At 41.9% G+C, this 19,329-nt stretch overlaps 1 protein-coding gene across 3 annotated transcripts; it reads right to left on the reverse strand.

Moving 5' to 3' along the window:
* Positions 1 to 338: 338 nt before the first annotated feature.
* Positions 339 to 19,099, reverse strand: LOC142836407 (vomeronasal type-2 receptor 1). 3 transcript variants are annotated; one of them, XM_075950666.1, is made up of 6 exons: positions 18,864 to 19,099; positions 13,745 to 14,036; positions 9,953 to 10,825; positions 5,017 to 5,247; positions 2,612 to 2,735; positions 339 to 1,321 (listed from the first exon to the last, which is right to left on the reverse strand). In XM_075950666.1, exons 1-6 carry the CDS (start codon positions 19,097 to 19,099, stop codon positions 339 to 341), a joined length of 2,739 nt encoding a protein of 912 aa, XP_075806781.1. The 3 variants fall into 3 exon arrangements, with proteins under 3 accessions (XP_075806781.1, XP_075806782.1, XP_075806783.1); XM_075950667.1 differs by having other exon boundaries at positions 13,745 to 14,049; positions 18,871 to 19,000; XM_075950668.1 differs by having other exon boundaries at positions 18,873 to 18,889.
* Between the last annotated feature and the right edge of the window lie 230 nt (positions 19,100 to 19,329).

The following is a 19,329-nucleotide window of genomic DNA, read 5'->3' on the forward strand; positions in this document are numbered from 1 at the left end:
TGGTTTGGGTCCATGTTTTATCATAGTATCAGAAGCCAGAGACATTAAACTTGACCAACAACACTTTACATACTGAAGTATTTGTCACATCCTCTATTGTAAAAGACCCAATGAAATGTTTTTAATGAAGTAGTTAACAATTTCAATGATGTCATATTATACTCCTTGACAAATGGTATTTTGCAGACTAAGGTTTTATTCACTATACTAAGACTACATTATGAAGGGAAAAATTCCCAGTACCCCAGAGCAACAGGCAGCTGCTTCTGGAGCAACCTGACAGGGAAGGTTGAGCCAGGTCATCATCCAGCTCTGCCAGTCCCCTAGGACTCACGACTCTACTCATCCAGAACAGTCGACACTGTGGTGTTGTTAAGCTCACTGCTCACAGAAGCTGAGGTCAGCTGGATGCTCCTGTCTACAGTGGGGACTCTCCCACCAACAGTTTCATCAGTGTTCCTCTTTGGTCTCAGCAGAATAATGAAGCACTTGGGAAGAAATATACAGCCTAACAAGCCATAGCTGGATGCCAAAATGGCAAATATTTCCACGGCCACTTTGAATTTTCCTTTGGTGCTCAGGTACGCAGGGACAAAAGAGATCCAGACAATGAAAAAGACCAGCATTGCAAACGTGATGCATTTCCCTTCATAGTAGTTATCTGGCAGCTGGCGAGCTACAAATGTTGTAAGGAAACACAGTAAGGCCAGAAGGACATCAAACCCAAATATGAAGCACAGGAACTCTATAGAACCTTCATTGCATTCAAAGATGATCTTTACATTTTGAGGTTCAATGTTCTTGAACATCCTCGGAGGTTCCAATACCAAGTAAGCTGAGCATGCACCAATCTCCCCCAAAACACAGACCAGAACAATGAGTTTTCGAATAACAGGGTGCATGGATATAAGTCGAGTTTTGGATATGGAAATCCTGTAGGCAAAAAAGAGTGAAATAGTCTTTCCGAGAATGGAAGACAGACAGAGGCAAAAGCCTAGCGCCAGAGTGACCTGGCGGGCCATGCAGGACCAGTTCAGTGGCTTGCCTATGAAGAGCAAGGATGAGAGCACCGTGATGAGCAGAGACATCTGAATGAGGAAGCTCAGCTCCCGGTCATTGGCCTTCACCAATGGAGTGTGCCTGTGGATCACATACACCACGATGACTGCCAAGACCACGAGTGCCCCCAAGATGGAGAGGATGACAAGGGTGAACCCCAGGGCCTCCTCATAAGCGAGGAACTCCACCTCCTTTGGCACACACTTGTTCTTCTGTGCATTGGACCAGTCGTCTTCCCCACATGGGTCACATTCTCTTTGGCCTATTGAGAAAGATCAGAGAATTGATTGTAAGGAACCCAGTTGTCACCTTTAACTGTGAATAGTGCAGAGCAGTCAAAGGCATGAGCAAGGTGTGTGTGTGTGTGCATACATGTGCATGTGTGTGTGATCTTAAAATTAGTGTGGGAAAATGTGCTTGGTGCCTATAGATGCTATGGCAGATTGAGAGTTGCTTTCAATTTTAGGAATTGCACATTTCTCTCCAACCCCAGGCTTTCTTGAATTGGTCTTTTCCCGTGATGTGCTCCTGTCTTTCTTCTCTATCTATCTATAAAAGGTGTGTCTTTATCAACCTAAGAACCACCCAGCAATGAGAAAGTCACAGCTACTGAGGTGAGACAATCAAAAGGACTGGAACGCAATCTGTTAAACCCCTTGTGTTTTCATTCTCTCATTCAATATCCCCTCATGGAGGAGAATTGTGCCCAATCAAATGTCGTCAACTCCAGATGCTCAGTTGAATGAGTGGTGAGGATGAGGGTAGGAAGAAAAACAAAACCATCACCTCTAGTCCCTGAGGCTAAGAAGGCCAAGTCTGTATGGATGGAGGCTCTAAGAGGAAGCATTGGTGATCAAGAAAGAGCTACTTTAGCAGATGAGGGGATGGGTCTACCCAATGTAATTTAAAGATCCAGGGAAAGACTGGTGTTTCCTTTCAGTCACTCTGACTCCCGGGCTGGACATCTGTGATGGAATTCTGGGTGGACCCTGGGGACCTGTAGCCAGGGAGCTCTGTAGGATAATTGTACTACACTGCAGACCATTTTTTCCTTTCTACATGGTTGTTCTTAAGGGACATGTAACAAAAGTCAAGTGAATTTTTGTTCCTTCAACAACAAAAAAAGGAGAAATGTATATTGTCCTGTTTCAACACACTTCACAAAACCAAGCTGCTTAGGTCACCTCCAGAGAGCAGCAACTGAGCGAGCTGTTGCAGGAGCTTCTGCAGCAGTGCTGTGCCCCGCATGTGTTCTCAGTGCACAGCACCTTAAGACAAGCGAGTGACTCATATCCAGCTCTAGTTAGTGCTGAGTCCATTTTAGAAACAATAACTTGAACATTTTATTAGTTTATTCATATTTCACATTTTATATGTTTTTTAATCCTTTATCCACACTGCACAGAACATTCAGTAATTTGATTGATGTTAATAATTTTTTGTCATACACTGCTTGCAATTTTGTAAAAATATGTTTCCAAGGACCTTTTTGTTCATTAATGTTTAATTAATGGACAAATGTGAAAAAGTGTGAATAAGTGCCCATCTCTACCTGGTTTCTCTGACACATATCCATCAGCACATGGGATGCAATCAAAGCAGCAGATGGGTTCCCCTTGTCGAATCCCCTTCCTGGTCCCCGGAGAACACTCGTCCGTGCAGACTGAATAGGGACGCTAACAAAGACAAAGACTGTAGATATAACAAAGCCTTGAACCTTTTCCACTTGTGAAACTGAGAATGTTCCCAATTGTATTTCCAGGGAGACGTGTGTCTTATTTATAAAGGAGATGAACCCAGCATAGCGAGCAAAGATAGCAAACAAGGCATGACAATATAGAGAGCTTAGAAAGAACTTCTACTGAAGAACAGTCTTGTGATTGACTCTGGAATGCCAAGCAAACGCTAATGGCAGCTCTATGTAATCTTGGTGTTTAAGATCAAGCTAATATCACATGAGATACTGTAGATGAGACAGTTTGCTAAGGCTGTTCCCGTTTTAGGAGAACTTAAAACTCCAATAATCATCCTGAAAACCTGAAACATATATTCTCTGAGCAAAATAATTTCAACATAATATTAAATTAATGTTTTATAAATGGTAGGAAAAAAATTTAAAGTCAATTCAAGGGAGCAAATTTAAAAGGCATAAAACAATTGCAGAAGAGAGGTAGTTTAGGAATATTTTCTTGCTATGTCAGGTTAGAAATTTTAGGGGCCTTCTTTCATATCATGACTCATAAAGAATTTTACACATTGAAATACAGAATAATAGTGATATTTACAGATGAATTTATATCTGAATCTGGGGGTGGGAGGGCATTTCTTTTTTCACTTAGCTTTATCCTATAGTGTATTTTGATGGTGTTTTACCTCCTCTCTCAACTCTTCCCAGAACTTCCCCTCCTCCCTAGCCATCCTACCTCATGTTCTTTCTCTCTCTCCCTTTTATAAGGAGAAAAAAGTGAAAATCAGAACCAAAAAAAAGGAATAAGACAGAATAAATCCCCCCAAAAAATTTAAAAGCTCTTCCCCTAATACCCTAGCACGCGCGCGCGCGCGCGCACACACACACACACACACACACACACACACACACACACACACACACCCCACCATCACCATAGAGTTCATCTTGTATTGGTCAACTACTGTTGGGCATGAGACCTGGAGTGTGGATGATGTACACAGTTGCACTCCACTGGAGAAAATTGTTTTTCCTTTCGCCAGCATATTAATTGAAAAACAACATTTTGGTAAGGGATGAACATGAAACTCACTTCCCTCTCTCAGTGCTGGGACCCCATCTGGCTTGAACCTGTATAGTTACAATGTGTGGTGCCTCAGTCTCCGTGAGTTATGTATACATCAGACATGTTGTGTCTGCAAGAGTCATTCCTTGGAGTCGTCCACCACCTCTGTCCCCTAAAATCTGTTCAGCCCATCTTCTGCATAGATCCCTGTTGGCCAAAGGGGTCTATCTCATGGACCACTCTAACACCACGGGATATTGCCAAGGCTACTGGATGCTCTCCATATTCTGAGTCTAAGGCCCTATTGCTAAAGACAACACTTAAGCTATCAAACAGAGAAGTAGAGCTGGTGCCCAACTAGAAGCTTTACTCATGCTGACTAGCATTCATGGTGCTAGCCAGTATTCTGCATGCTGCCAGAGGAGAAAATTAATCATCAACACCAGCTAACTACAAGTCCTATTACCTATAGCATCAACCTCCCTGCAAAATGAGAGAATGCATTGGGTAAGTGATATAGAGGAGGAATAGGAGCATGGCTTTGGTGAAGTGCTTCCCAAGCACAAGAGCCTCCGTTCAGATCCCAAACACCCAATAAAAGCCAGCATGGTAGAACACATGTGTAATCCCAGAAGTAATGAGAGAGCCAAGCAAATCACTAGCAGTCACTGGACAGCCAGCCTAGCTAAATAGGCGAGCTTCAAGTTCAGTGAGAGACCCTGATCAAATATCTTAACAAGAGTGACTTAGGAATATCCCAACATCAGCCTCTGGCATGCACGTGCATGCACAAATACAACCGCAAGCATGCATCACATCACACATGGGCAAGCATGCACACCCCTCACCACTATGTAAACAGAAAGAGGAAATGAAACACAAACATGGTCAAAAATCATAAAGAGTGCTTGAGACTAAATCATACAGATTCTTATGCTTAATACTAAAATCCAAGAAAATATTAAAAAATTAAGAACGTGAATTTTCATATATTTTAAAATATGCTGTATTCAGGAAAACTGATTTGTAATTAGGATAATTTCTAAATATTTTACATTTCATTAGTATCTTTAAAAATAGTTCCAGGACAGGCTCCAAAGCCACAGAGAAACCCTGTCTCAAAATATATATATACACACACACACACATATATATGTACATATACATATAGCTATAAATCAAATAATCTATCAGTGTCACTAACCTTTGATGACTCGGTGTTCCAAAACAGTGGAGAATCCCTCCAAATGATGATCTCACGCTTGTTGCTTTTGAATTTGAATTTCCCAACTGTCACAAAGGAAACTTCTCCATTGTTGTCTAATTGCCAGTTTAGGATGTCATAGTGACCTCGTGCCACATCGCCATTTTCATCCAGAGCGAGCCACTTGTCATCGTGTGTTTTAAATTTAATTTCCTTCATATAGTACATCAGCTAGAAAGCAACACAGGCAATAAAAATAAGAGAAGATAGCAAGTTGTCAAAAATTCAATGGTTCTATAAAGAAAATCATTTCAAATTTATATTTAATTTTTGAAATTGTAGCGCTTCCTCTTGGTCTCTCCATTACTTTTTTTTATCATCTATGACAACCTCTAGCCACGTGTGCAAATCAGTCATGATACACGGCTGGCCACAAGGAGAGGAACTCTGAATGTACATACACACAGCATTATAAAGGTTTCACTGGGAATATTCTGGTAAGATGGCAGGGTAGAAGCTTTTGCTGTGTAAACTAGTGAAAGTCAGAATAAGAAAAAAAGTAGACTCCAGCCCAAAATCGAGCGGCTCAAAAATTCACAGAGAGAATGAAGTAATGAAAGAACGCTTGAGCAATGCAAAGAAAAGAGATGAGCCACACACGACAAAGCCATAAACCAAACACAGCCTCCACCATGAAGTCACCTTGCACAGAGGGAGGAAGCTTCCTCTAAAGGGAGACCTGGGTGAGAGGCAAGCAGTCCCCCCACCCCAGGAGCAGGCTGTAGCCTTCGTTCCTTTGGCAGACGGGTTAGTGATGGAGAAACAGCCCATTTTGTCTCTTTATGTGTCTCACAGTCTAGCATCTGAGTACTGTCTCCCGTTGTTCAAATGGAGCCACCCTGGGAGCCTAAGATTAGGGAATAATCATTTGGCCTGTCACACCTCATGAGTGAGGAGACAGATCAAGGAGTCAGTTGTGGAGATCAGAGCAACAGATGCTGACTGGAGGACATAGCAGGAGCCCCAGCATTGGTTAGGAAGTACATAGGAAGGGAGAGCACCAACCCAAGTCAACAAGAGCAAAGTCTACCAGCTGAGACCAACCCTGGAATTTGATTGTTCTCAGGTTCAGGCCAGGGGGATAATCAGTCCTGGAGACACCTATTTGTTCTCTTTGACTGTAGGACATAAGTTCCAGGGGTATTTATAATCCCCACAGCTGCATCCTTCCAGCAGGGGGATTCAAAGTTGTTGAAGGTGTGAACACAGATCCTTTCCATGTCCACCTCAGTACTATAGCTGCTTCCTAAGGTGTGAACACAGACCCTTTCCATGTCCACCTCAGTACTATAGCTGCTTCCTAAGGTGTGAACACAGACCCTTTCCATGTCCACCTCAGTACTATAGCTGCTTTCTAAGGTGTGAACACAGACCCTTTCCATGTCCACCTCAGTACTATAGCTGCTTCCTAAGGTTGCTATGCACATAGGACACATCTCATAGCATATTGCACATAACACATAGCACATTGCTATGTACATAGGACACACATCAGTTAAAGCAAGAGTCACCCTAGAGAACATAATCTAGGAAGTCTCCTGGGAGCAGGGGAGGGGGTGCAGAGCACCTCCCCAGGCCACAGAATACAAGCTAAGTGTAGACAGCAGAGGCCCCTGTAAGCAAAGAAGGAATGTTAGTGAGGCCAAGCCAGCTCTGATGGGAACAAGACACTTGTCCAGTACTGACCACAACAGCATTTCCATAGGAAAGAAAAGTCCACATATTCAGGGGACACGTTTGCCCTATGCATACGGCTGTCACCTCTCAGGTCCTCTCTTCATTCTCCCTCTTGATTTTTTTATTTACTATACCCTCATCACTTTTTTCACCTTACTGTATTATTTAAATTTTTGTGTTTTTAATTATTATTCACCTTAATAATGTATTAAATTTGTCTACAATTTTTTTCACCATTGAGGTTGCTTTTGTTGTCGTTGTTTTAATCTTTACATTGGTGCCCTTTTGTGTGTTTGTGTTTGTTTGTTTGTTTTTGCATGGTGAAAAAAACCCTATATCTTGATCTTCATGCATGCCTGGGCAGATGAGGTTCATACACATAACCCAAATGCAGCTTGATCAAGCTCCCTTGCGTACTGACACAGAACACTTTTTCTTTATTTATTAATGGTAATCACAGCATACAGAGGAGAATCCCACATCAACTGGGGCATTCCCACGGGTAACAAACTGATGAACAGGGAAAACAAGTGGCTTAGCTTCTGCTTCAGGTTGCCTTAGTTCCCAATTTTGCTCTCCAATATCCTCACTGCATCCCTCGGTGGAGCTCTTTTCACAGATGACAGAGTTCCTTATGGTCAGTTTCCAAACTTTTCCCAACCTGTTGTCAGGTCCATCCGAAAGGAGTCCTCAGACCACTTTCCTTTACAGCCTCTCCAACATAGCGAAGTATGCCAGAGGAAAATTAGAAAATAGGGTTCATTCACCTACCTCTGTGTTAGAGACTCAAATACCTATTAGTTCCTTTGAATACCTTTACCAGGTGGATAGCGGCATTTCCAACAAAAATGGAACAGGACCTCAGAGATAACAATCATTCTTATAGAATACATTATCCTTCATTTTGGGCTTTTCTGGTTCGCAGACAGATAATGAACCAGTTTTCATTTCTAATATTACTTTCTTTTTTGTTGTTGTTTGCTGTTGTTGTTGTTGTTTGTTTTTGTTTTTCGAGACAGGGTTTCTCTGTAGCCATGGAACCTGTCCTGGAACTAGCTCTGTAGACCGGGCTGGCCTCAAACTCACAGAGATCCACCCACCTCTGCCTACCGAGTGCTGGGATTAAAGGTGTGCCACCTTTTATTCTAATTAAATTAGAATTAAACTAATTAATTTAATCACCAGCTGGCATTCTAATATTATTTTCAAAATTAAGTATTGTCTCTATGCAGCATGACATCCCCATCTTTGGCATTTTTTTGTTGGTTGGCCTTATTTTGTTTGAGTCAGGGTCTCATAGCCCTGGCTTGTCTGTAACTTGCTTTGTAGATCAGGTTGGCCTGGAACTCGCAGAGATCAACCTGCCTCTGCCCTCCAAGTACTGAGATTAAAGGCTTGAGCCACAGTGGTTGACATTCCCTGTCTTCCAGGAAGGTAGGAAGGTCCAGATGAACTTGGGAGAGATCTTACTAAACGTGCACTCAGGACAATGTTCTTAGCCCATTCTTCTCCCACTTGAACTGTAATGATCCTATATTTTCCAAGTCTACAACCTATCTCAACGTCACTTAAGTCCTTTATGGTAGCTCCTTCCTCCAGGTCAGACCTCCTGCTGGACTCAGAAGTCACTATCCATTTCAGTATGTTGTACCTTGCAGATAGATAATCAAGACTGTCACTGAGTACCAGGACAAGAACAGCCTCAAGTGTAACCTTACCTTTTCATGATCACCTCCTTACATTAACTTAGGAGGCTAGGTCTATCTTAAAATCATCCTTCCTGACAAATGACCACTCAAAGCTCTGTGAACGGGACCTTAGCAAATCTTCCTTCTGTCTTAAGCTGCAAGGGCTGGTCCCTGTGGATTCATTGGTCTAGAGTTAAGACTGTTCTACACCCAGAAGCTCAGACAATTCTTCTGAGTCTCCTGGAAACCTCTGTCTCTCTTCTGACAAGACCTAGGTGAACGTCATCCACAGACACCCCAATACCTTCATGAGTAGCTAAGATTCTCCCTCACCTCTCTGAACTTTAATTTACAAGCTCTTCCTCTCTCTTCCTCATTCTGTGTCCTAATAATCAAGACCCAACTGATTGAAGAGTTCATTTTAGACCTGTTTATTTAGAGGGGTCTCCTAGATTACAGAAGTAATCACTTACCTTTATTTAAAATATATATCTACTTCTATAAGAAATTCAAGTATGGTGGAATGCTATATCAGAGAGTTGCTCATTGTCTTTTTACTCATATGTCTCCACATTAAGGAACTGATCCCACCACCAAAAAGGCACACATACACAGTAATAACAAAAAAATAAAGAATAATTTCAGTGAGTGCTAAAACTCATCAGTAAAATGTATAATTAAAAGCAATATATTTTCAGAGCCTCAAAATGTTGTCCAACAAGATAATTATTACTTCCCATTGAAAATATAGCAATTTCATATAAAAATGGTGATATTACAGTTAAGCTACCAAAGTTAATAGTATTAGCAATAATTGAAAATGAATGTCTCCGGGAAATTCAAAGGTCCCAGCTATAGCAGCCTCTGTTGTATCGACAGAGAATTAAAATGACGATGCTCAGTCAAGGAAGAAGTAACAAGTTAGAGACTTGTTAGGGGTTACTATTGCTGTGAAGAGACACCATGACCACAGCAACTCTTATAATGAAATATTAAATTTAGGGTGGCTTGTTTATAGTTTCAGAGTTCAGCCCATGGTTATCATGAAGGGGAACATGGCAGGACGCAGGCAGACATGGTGTGGGAGCTGAGAGAGCCGCATCTGGACTCAGAGGCAACAGGAAGTCACCTGAATGTCGCCCTGAGTGAAGCCTGAGAAAAAAACCCTCCAAGTCCATCCCCACTTTCAAGAGAAGATGTGACTCAGATTAAAAATGTGCCCTCCAGCATCAAGGTTACTCTGAACCAATGTGAATTGCTTAATATGAGATGAAAACCAGGAGGCATGGAAGTGAGACTCCCAGGTAATGGTCCAGAACAGCCAGGAAAGTTACAGAAAAAAAATGTGTCTCAGGAATAACAAACAAACAAAAACCATCCCAGTCAAACAGGCAAACCATTTCTTTAAGTGATCATATAAGGAGATGTGACGATCAAAAACAATTGTAAATAGCTTTAAGGTCTTGAATACTTATGAATGGCATGCTATATCATGAAGTAAAACAACTCACCTGCCAGAATTCAAAGGTGGGTATATATGCACAAGACTTATCTGGCTCATATGGACCGTATCCCTCTTCACAGTTACTGAGACTATCTAGGGCGTAAGCCATAGCATACACAGCTTGTCTGACGTTGTTGGTGATTCTGAGCTGAGACACATCCAGATAGGTGTTTTTCAGGTCTTCCAGCTTCTCCTCTCCAGTGCAGAGCTGATCAGACATGTCATACAACCTGTCTTCTTTGCCAGTCATATTCACTCTGTGGTCCACGTTGTAAGGCACACTGCTATTGGGCCAGGTACAGTTAAAAGCAGTTTGCCAGAATTCAATGGTCAGGACGTCATTTGGATCCTTGCTAGGGTGCACGTCATAAAGAAACTCTTTCAGTCCTGGTATAACGGTTCTTGGGATTGCAAATCCAATAGTTCCGCCAAAATAGGGGAAGTACTCGGGCTTTGCAATGAGGGCGGAGGTAATCCAGGCTTCGCTGGCTATCCATGTCCTGTTAGTTATGTTATGATGAACCACCTCCAGCACAAAGGGGATGAGGTCAATGTCAGAGGTAAAGAGCACAATGACTCTGGCCGTGGAACTCTTCACTGCCTTGACGGCCTTTTGCATTTTCTCATTGGAGTAGACTTTGGGAATGGTTTCAGAAAATGCAATACAGCGGTTGAGACTCTCCATCCTTTCCTTAAAATCTTTTACTCCATATTTTCCATAATCATCATCAGCTGCAATGGCGCCGACCCAGACCCAACCAAAGTGTAGGATAAGACTCACCATGGCCACAGACTGGATCTTATCACTGGGTATTGTGCGAAGATAAGATGGAAACTGGAATTTGTCACTAAGAATTGAGGAGGAAGAAGTATAGCCAACCTACAATTGAAAATATTTATAGTTATTAGGAGGCCAGCTTCAGAATATTCTGAGAGGGAAGAACTGAATAGTTCTTGAGTTTCCCTCACATTTTTTCCATGAAAAATCACTTTCTGCTCCTACTGAGTGAGTGAGGTCCATCAATGGAAGTCTTCAGTCTTCCTTGCCAATACCAAGGGGGTTAGGGCTGCCTATTATTGATAAAATTCAATGTAGTATTTTCATGAATGGCCTTGACCAAGATGTCATTTGCTCTTTCCTTTATCCTCTCTGGAGATCTGTGACTCCTCTGAGTCCTGACATCCAGACTCTTTGTCACCTTCAGTATCTCACGCGCAAAGATGATGGACTGAGCCCACTCCCCATCCATTTGGTAGCGCCGATTTGTCTTGCCTACATTCTCTCACTCCTCTGTCACCCCAATTAGTTTTGTTCTTTTCTTTCCTTTTGTATTTTTCTTTACTTATTTCATTCTGCCAGGACTTCTACACGAGTAGATGCTAAAAGGTAGTACCAGTGTCACGTCTAAGCAAGCATTTTTCTGCAACAAATTTTGACACTCTCATTTTATAGGCCTATAATTATTCACATGAAGTACACCCTTTTGTTGTCAGTCAGTAATCCTTGTACGTATTTCCCACTTTTGTTGGGAGCTGTAGATCCCTGGCCCCTTGACTGTCTTTGCCTGCCTCTGACCCTTTGCCTGCTGGAGTGAACGGAGCAATACACCTGTGCCTGCAGCTTCTCTGAGCACGAGACCTTGATGGCAGGGGAGTGGATTCTGATGAGGCCTGCTGCTGAAAAGATCCCTAGAGCTGGGATGTGGCTATCAGTTAAGGATCCCTATATAAGCTTCCCTGGAGCACAATACAATTGGCATTCTTGTATCAAGGATGACCCGTGTCCACGTCTCTCTCTGTCTGTCTCTGTGCATGTGTTTTAACTCTCCAGTCCCAGTTCCTGGCTTGCTCACCGAGCTGTAGTGGCATGGGTGCGACAGGCATAGGACTGTAGATCATAGAGTGAATGCTGTGCTTTACACACCTTTAGGGACCTGATAATGGAATTTAGTTTGCCATGTGTGGGTGACCATTTTTGTGCACTTCTGTAATTTAACTCGGCACGTCACTCATTCTCCTTATTCTCCTTATTATGCTACTCCTGTATCACTTCCAGTAGGGTCTTCATTATTACAAGTCCACAGCTCCAGAACTGTCAGTTCCCTCATGGAGTCCATCACTTCCTAGGTTCTCTTTTCTTGGCCTTTCATTTCATTCTTAATCCTCTGGCTAACACTGACACTCTTTGTTAGCGTAACACAGGCAGCAACATCATGGAAGCTATCTACAGGAAAGAACATTTTTTTAAAAAAGCTAAGACAGGACTGGGGTGATGGATTAGTGGGTACAGTGCTTGTCATGCAAGCCTGATGACCTAAGTTCAGTTCCCAAACTCCAGGCAAAAAGTGGATGCAGTGGCATACATCTGTCATCCCTGCACATCTGTAGCAAGGTGGGAGACAGGGAATGGAGAATTGGCCAGAAGCTCGCAGGATACTTAGCCTTGAGAATACTAGACAGAATCACTAATGAAAAATTTTGCCTCAACCAAGTGGAAGGCAAGGAACGACTCTCTAAAGTTGTTCTCTAACCTCCATATTTATGTCATGGCAGTCATGGATGTATATGCTTGCACATGCACAATAATCTGTAAAGTTGTTTCAGCTTTTGGTAGTATCCCAAAAGGACATCCATTTTGTGAAATTCCAAGACCCATCTTAGACTGTGAGTGTGATGATTTAGGTGGTCATTGACAAGCATCTACAGAAACCAAAACCAAACCATGCCTTATTCCAGCTAGGGATCAACCACCAACTGTGCATCCCGTTCTCTGGAGCATGGTGACAGTGAAAAGTATTTAATCTCTGCATCCATCCCTGCAAACAGAATGTTCTGGGTAGAGTCATTGCAATCCCCTCTAAGGAAGCCTCAGGTCTCATGGCTGAGGAACACTTGGAACGTCGTCACACCCATCCTAAACTGTCTTTGTAGCTCATCTCAATGTCTTTCGCATTTCTTATTTTCTTTTTTTTAAATTTATTTATTTATTAAGGATTTCTGCCTCCTCCCCGCCACCGCCTCCCATTTCCCTCCCCCTCCCCCGATCAAGTCACCCTCCCTCTTCTGCTCACAGAGCAATCAGGATTCCCTGACCTGTGGGAAGCCCAAGGACCGCCCACCTCTATCCAGGTCTCCTAAGGTGAGCATCCAAACTGCCTAGGCTCCCCCAAAGCCAGTACGTGCAGTAGGATCAAAAACCCACTGCGATTGTTCTTGAGTTCCCATTCTTCCTCATTGTCCGCTATGTTCAGCGAGTCCGGTTTTATCCCATGCTTTTTCAGACCCAGGCCAGCTGGCCTTGGTGAGTTCCCGATAGAACATCCCCATTGTCTCAGTGTGTGGGTGCACCCCATTTCCTATTTTCAACAGTTTCTACACACTGTATTTTTTAAAAATATTTTTTGTTTGTTTTTCAAGACATGGTTTCTTTGTGTTATCCTGGTTGTCTGGGAACTAGCTCTATAGGCCAGACTAGCCTCCAACTCAAAGATCTGCCTGCCTCTGCTCCATACACCCCGAAGTGCTGGGATTAAAGAGTGTGTGCCACCATTTTCAAGTGTATGCCTGTCTGTTTGCGTTAGTTTATGTGTACTGCATGTATCCAGCAGCGCGTGAAAGCCAAAGGAGGGTTTCCGATCCCCTAAAACTGGGGTTTCAGGTGGTTGAGAACCACCATATAAGTCTTAGGGACTGGATCTAGGTCCACTGAAAGAACTGCAAATGCTCTTAACTTCTTAGCCATCTCCCCAATCCCCATTTCTATTTCTTTACAAGCACTCAACACAATATTTCGAGATACCTGAGGCATGTAATATAACCCAAAAATTCTTGAAGCTGCAACTGACAAGGACGATCCCCCTGATCCAACTATTCCTGCAAGAATCGATCCAGTGCTGTTTCTAAAGTTGGGTTGGTATTCTTCCTGCCCTGTTAGAAACACCAAAGCTGATTCCATTGCTTTGGTGATGGAATAGCAGGAATCGAAGATCTGATAGCCCAGAGTGTGGTTGGGCAAAATGTCGTTCCTCTCGTTAATCTCCTTGATGGTGTGGATCATGGTTTTCATCCAGCGGAAACCTCGGAAGTAAAACCTGGAAAGGAAAGCTTTTGTGAGGGACTGGCCACTGCGGATAAGGGAATGGGTGGGGGTGAGGATGATGTTGAGGATTGGGTGGTGTTAAAGGTGGGGAGGCAAATGGGGGTGGGGTGCAGGTGTGGGTGGTGGTGGGGATAGGGGTGGGGGACTTTTCCAGGAAGGATATTCAGTTACCAAGTGATTACACCTTTTTGCTGAAGCAGCAATAGGTACCTCAGTTGTCTCCTCTTCAATTGACATTACAATCTTCAAATATAAAATCATATTAACTATTGATTAGTAATCTTGGGGATCAAACATTTGGGTTTTTATTCACACACACACACACACACACACACACACACACACACACACACACACATATATATATTCTGTAGTTTTCCCAAATGGCCAATTATCTCTTTTTTCACAAAAATATACTTATAATAATTGTTCCCTTCACCAACAGTCCCCCTTGTTTTCCACTCTCATAGGAAGTCCTTGAGGCCATATGATTCTTCTCCTTATCTTGACCTTTGTTCTTCTGATCATTAATAATAATTATAAAAACGACTAGAATACATTAAGAGCAGTAAGAAGAACAGATTGGTGCCTTGCTCAACTGCCACCAGAGGGCTTCATCCAGCAACTGACAGAAACAGATGGAGACCCACAGTTAACATAAGGTGGACCTCAGGGAATTCTCTGGAAGAGGGGAAGAAAAATTATAGGAACCAGGAGTGTCAAGGACACCACAAGAAAACCCACAGAGACAACTAATCTGGGCTCACAGGGGCTTATAGAGACTGACCCAACAATTAGGTTCATGGGACTGATCTAGGCCCTCTGCATACACTTTACAGTTGTGTAGCTTTGTCTCCTTGTGGGACTCCTAATAGTGGAAGCAGGGACTATTTCTGACTCTGTTGTCTGCTTTTGGGACCCATTCCTCCTACTAGATTGTGTAGACAGAAGTTTCTGCCCTGCTCAGTCCTGCAGCCATTCACTCCCAAATAAACACATAGAGTCTTATATTAATTATAAATTGTTTGCCTATTGCTCAGGCTCATTACTTACTACCTCTTACAACTTAAATGATTATATAATTTTTGTTTATGTTTAGTCACATGGCTTGGTACCTTTTCTCAGTAAGGCATCTTCATCTTGCTTCCTCTGATTCTGGCTGATGTCTGTGTCTCTGCCTTTCCTCTTCCCAGAATTCTCCTAGTCTAGTTGCCCCACCTGTACTTCCTGCCTGGCTACTGGCCAATCAGTGACTTATTAAACCAATATGAGTGACATCTTTACAGTATACGAGGGCATCATCCCACATCAGGATTGCCACACCCAACCTTAATAGGAGAGGAGGTGCCTAGTCTGACTCCAACTTGATATACCATGGTTGGTATATCAAGTTATCCATGGGAGGCCTGACCTTTTCTGAAGAGAAACGGAGAAGGAGGAGTAGGTGGGTGGGGAAGAGATATGAGAGGAGAAGAAGAAGGGGAAACTGTTTGGGATGCAAAACAAACATACAAATAAGCAAACAAATAAGAAAGAAAATAAAATGCCTTTACATACTTAAAAAATCAATAAAATACATTAAGACACAAAGCAAGAGTACGGAAACACATTACAAAAATTATGTGTAATACAATTCCAATTGCATATCCTTCTAAGATTTTATTTTTAATACTGAAGGATATTTACTATGATATATCATTCTTTTAATTCTCTAGCCATTAAAATAAGTATTGTGGGTCACGACCACATTTTGCAATTCCTCCTATATATATATCAACTAACTCTTCTATTTTCTTCTGTCTTCAGTGTTAAAGCACATTTTAATTTACTAAAGGCAAGTACTTCAGCATGACCTTTGTGCCTTAAAATCTTCTGTAGATATTTAACTTCATCTTCTTCTCAGTAATTTTTTTTAATTAAATAGCTAACAGTAGGAAGTTGGGGAGATGGCTCAGCATTTAAGACCACTATTGCTTTTTCAGAGGATCCAGGTTTAATTCTCAGCACCCACATGGAGGTCCATAATCATCATAACTGTATGAGGATGTTCTCTATCATTACAAAGCAATCATCCAAGAAGTGATGCGGTGCTGAGAAGACAGCTGTGAGGGAAACAGGGAGCGTGAAGACGCTCTGTAGCGGAGCTGCATTGGAAGTATTTTAGGAATTAACAGGGAAATCATTTTAAATCATCACAGGGGAATTACTAAAAAAAAAAGGATTTGTGGCAAAGTTTCCTACATTCGTTAATTTTTATTATGAGGTTTTCAGTATTTCATAATGTCTAAATCTTCTTTTTATCACTACCAAACAAAAGTTAAATACACCTTTTTTTTCTCCATCTCATTATTTTCCTCTATTCTGAGCAACATTTTCAAAATAATACAAAGACTCTCTGTTTTATGCACTTTTAACAATTGGACAGCTGAGACTAGTGCTGCATTAACGTTGTTTATTTCAGAGTGAAACTGCTCCAAACCCCAAGCTGGAGTTCTAAATCAGTTAGGGAAAGTTTATGATTCATTTTTTTTTAAAACTTATTTTTATTGTAAAACTGGTTTTGTCTTATTTAGATTTGTTTTTTTTTCTTTTTTTTATTTAATTTATTTATTTATTAAGGATTTCTGCCTCCTCCCCGCAACCGCCTCCCATTTCCCTCCCCCTCCCCCGATCAAGTCACCCTCCCTCATCTGCTCGAAGAGCAATCAGGGTTCCATGACCTGTGGGAAGCCCAAGGACCGCCCACCTCTATCCAGGTCTCCTAAGGTGAGCATCCAAACTGCCTAGGCTCCCCCAAAGCCAGTACGTGCAGTAGGATCAAAAACCCTCTGCGATTGTTCTTGAGTTCTCAGTATTCCTCATTGTCCTCTATGTTCAGCCAGTCCGGATTTGGTTTCTAGCCATAAATAAAGGACATTGGGCTTATAATGCATGTTCCTAGAGAAGCTAATAAGAAGGTGAACCCAAAGACAAACACATAGGCATCCTCATGAATTTTAACCTTCCTCAGGCGATGAAAGGAGACAGAGACAGAGGAGCACGGGACAGAAATCTCAAGGTCCAAATCAGGAGCAGAAGGAGACGGAGCACGAGCAAGGAACTCAGGACCGCGAGGGGTGCACCCACACACTGAGACAATGGGGATGTTCTATCGGGAACTCACCAAGGCCAGCTGGCCTGGGTCTGAAAAAGCATGGGAAAGTTTATGATTCAAAAAATAAATTAATATTGCTTATTTTGACCCTGGATTCTGAACACTACATAGACCATTGGAAGGAAAAGTTGAATCCCATGGAAGAATAATAAAAGGCTTGGAGAACACTGGGACTGTAAGATAGAAGGAACAATTGACAGATACTGGTGGAAAATAATTATAAAATCTAATTTTAAAGAAATGTATTTTTTAACATAATAAGACCCAGATGCAGTCACTGAAATCCTAATTTCAATGATTACACAAATCTCAAAATAGCCCTAATTAGGGAGTTATTTTAAATAGGACATACCTCTACCATTTCAACTATGGCGCATTAGCACATTATTTTTAAGGGAAGTAAATTCATATTTTAAAATCTGTGTATTGTCTTTACCATCTAACATTTCTGGGACAGAAACCTTCAGAAGTTCCAGTAGAGAACCAATTAAGTACTTCCATTTATAAAATATCAATGTATTGAATTTTGGTGAACTCTAAGTTTTCATTTTAGGTGACTGGGAATTAAAGAAGTGAAAACTCATATGATAAATAAAATTTGACTCTACAATCATCTCTTTGTAAGTAAAATCTGTGTATTCTTCCCCATTCTTTTGGCTTCATTGTGGAAAGCAATGACAGGCTTGAGAATGGGATTCTTTGTCAACCTTCCTATTTTCTGATTACTACCCTTCACACAATGACATCTCAGATATGGAAAGTGAGACACATCATGGGAAAGGTGTAATCGGTAAAGATGTGAGTTGTCAGTAACTGCTAAATGTTTACAGTGTACCCTAACAACTCTGATGGCCACGAAGCTTCATGGAAATGCTTAGCGTGTTAGGTAAAAGGTGCAGCTAAAACAGTGTTTGTGCTTCCGTTACAACTATTTAGAGTGTGATGATGTGTCTGTGTGTGTGTGTGTCAGGGTGTGTGTTAGTGTGTGTGTGTGTGTGTATTTTTTGGGGGGCAAAGAAACAATACAGAAAAACGAAAAATTGTTTTCTGATAAAAATAAGTTGTAGGCAATTTGCTTTGCTTTCTTCAATTTGTGGCATTCTTTTCATACTAAAGTGGTTGTGTGTACGTGTATGCATGCGTATGTGTGATGTGTGTCTTGATTATGAACAGATAGCTGTCCTATCCATGTTTTGCATTTCTCACAGCTGATTATTGGCAAATTCTAGTATCAGGCATGGATCCTATTTTCTGAGGAGGCAACTTGGAGGTGCGAACACTAAGGGCAAAGCCTTCCAGCAGCGTAGGTCTTGCTCAGATAAATCCATGCTCCCATGAAGTGTGCTTCTCTTGAAGAGGGTTTCAGACTTTACTAATTAACAATAGAGCTGCAGTGCTACCTAATTCTGCATCTGTGCTTCTCAGTCCTCAGTGTGCACGGGAATCAACAGGAGTCTTCTCAAAACATAGGTTCTCATTTTGCAAGTCTAGGATGCAGCCCTAAGTCTCCATGCCTAACAAGCTGCTGCTGAACCACAGAGCGCTCTGGAGAACCAACCATTCTGTACAGCATTGAGACTCCACCTGGAGACCCAAGCCCCATAACCACCCCACTCCTCCCCCACCACCTGAACTGACAAGAAAGAAGATTAAATACTGACTTACCCTTCACACATGGGTGATACTGGCTCCAAAATAGATTCATCTACTGGGATGGTCCTGGAGTGAATGGGAAACAGTCCTGCAATAACAAGCGAGTGGTTTTTGGCATCTACGTATCCAGACAAATTAAACTTAGCCATCAACCTGCATTGGGGTTCCTCTGTTGTGTTTTGAGTACCCAATTCAGCCCATAAAAATGCAAGAAATCCTAGAGCCAAGTATATCTTTTCTCCGGCCATGTTAATAAGGTGTCTGAAGAAACCGACTAGTGTGGAAATCACACACATTTTAGTGAAGCATCTTGATTGAGCATTAGAGTGTGTGTGTATCCCAGTGGACTTGGCTTGCCACTACTTGCTACATAATTTTCGTGTCTCAATCACAGGGCTTGCAATCACTTGCAATTTGTGGATCTGGACTGGGAGCCAAGTAACCCTTGGAGAAGATACTTTGGAAAATCCCCTTATAC

The sequence above is a fragment of the Microtus pennsylvanicus genome, chromosome 16 (genome assembly GCF_037038515.1).
Source record: "Microtus pennsylvanicus isolate mMicPen1 chromosome 16, mMicPen1.hap1, whole genome shotgun sequence".
NCBI lineage: Eukaryota > Metazoa > Chordata > Mammalia > Rodentia > Cricetidae > Microtus > Microtus pennsylvanicus.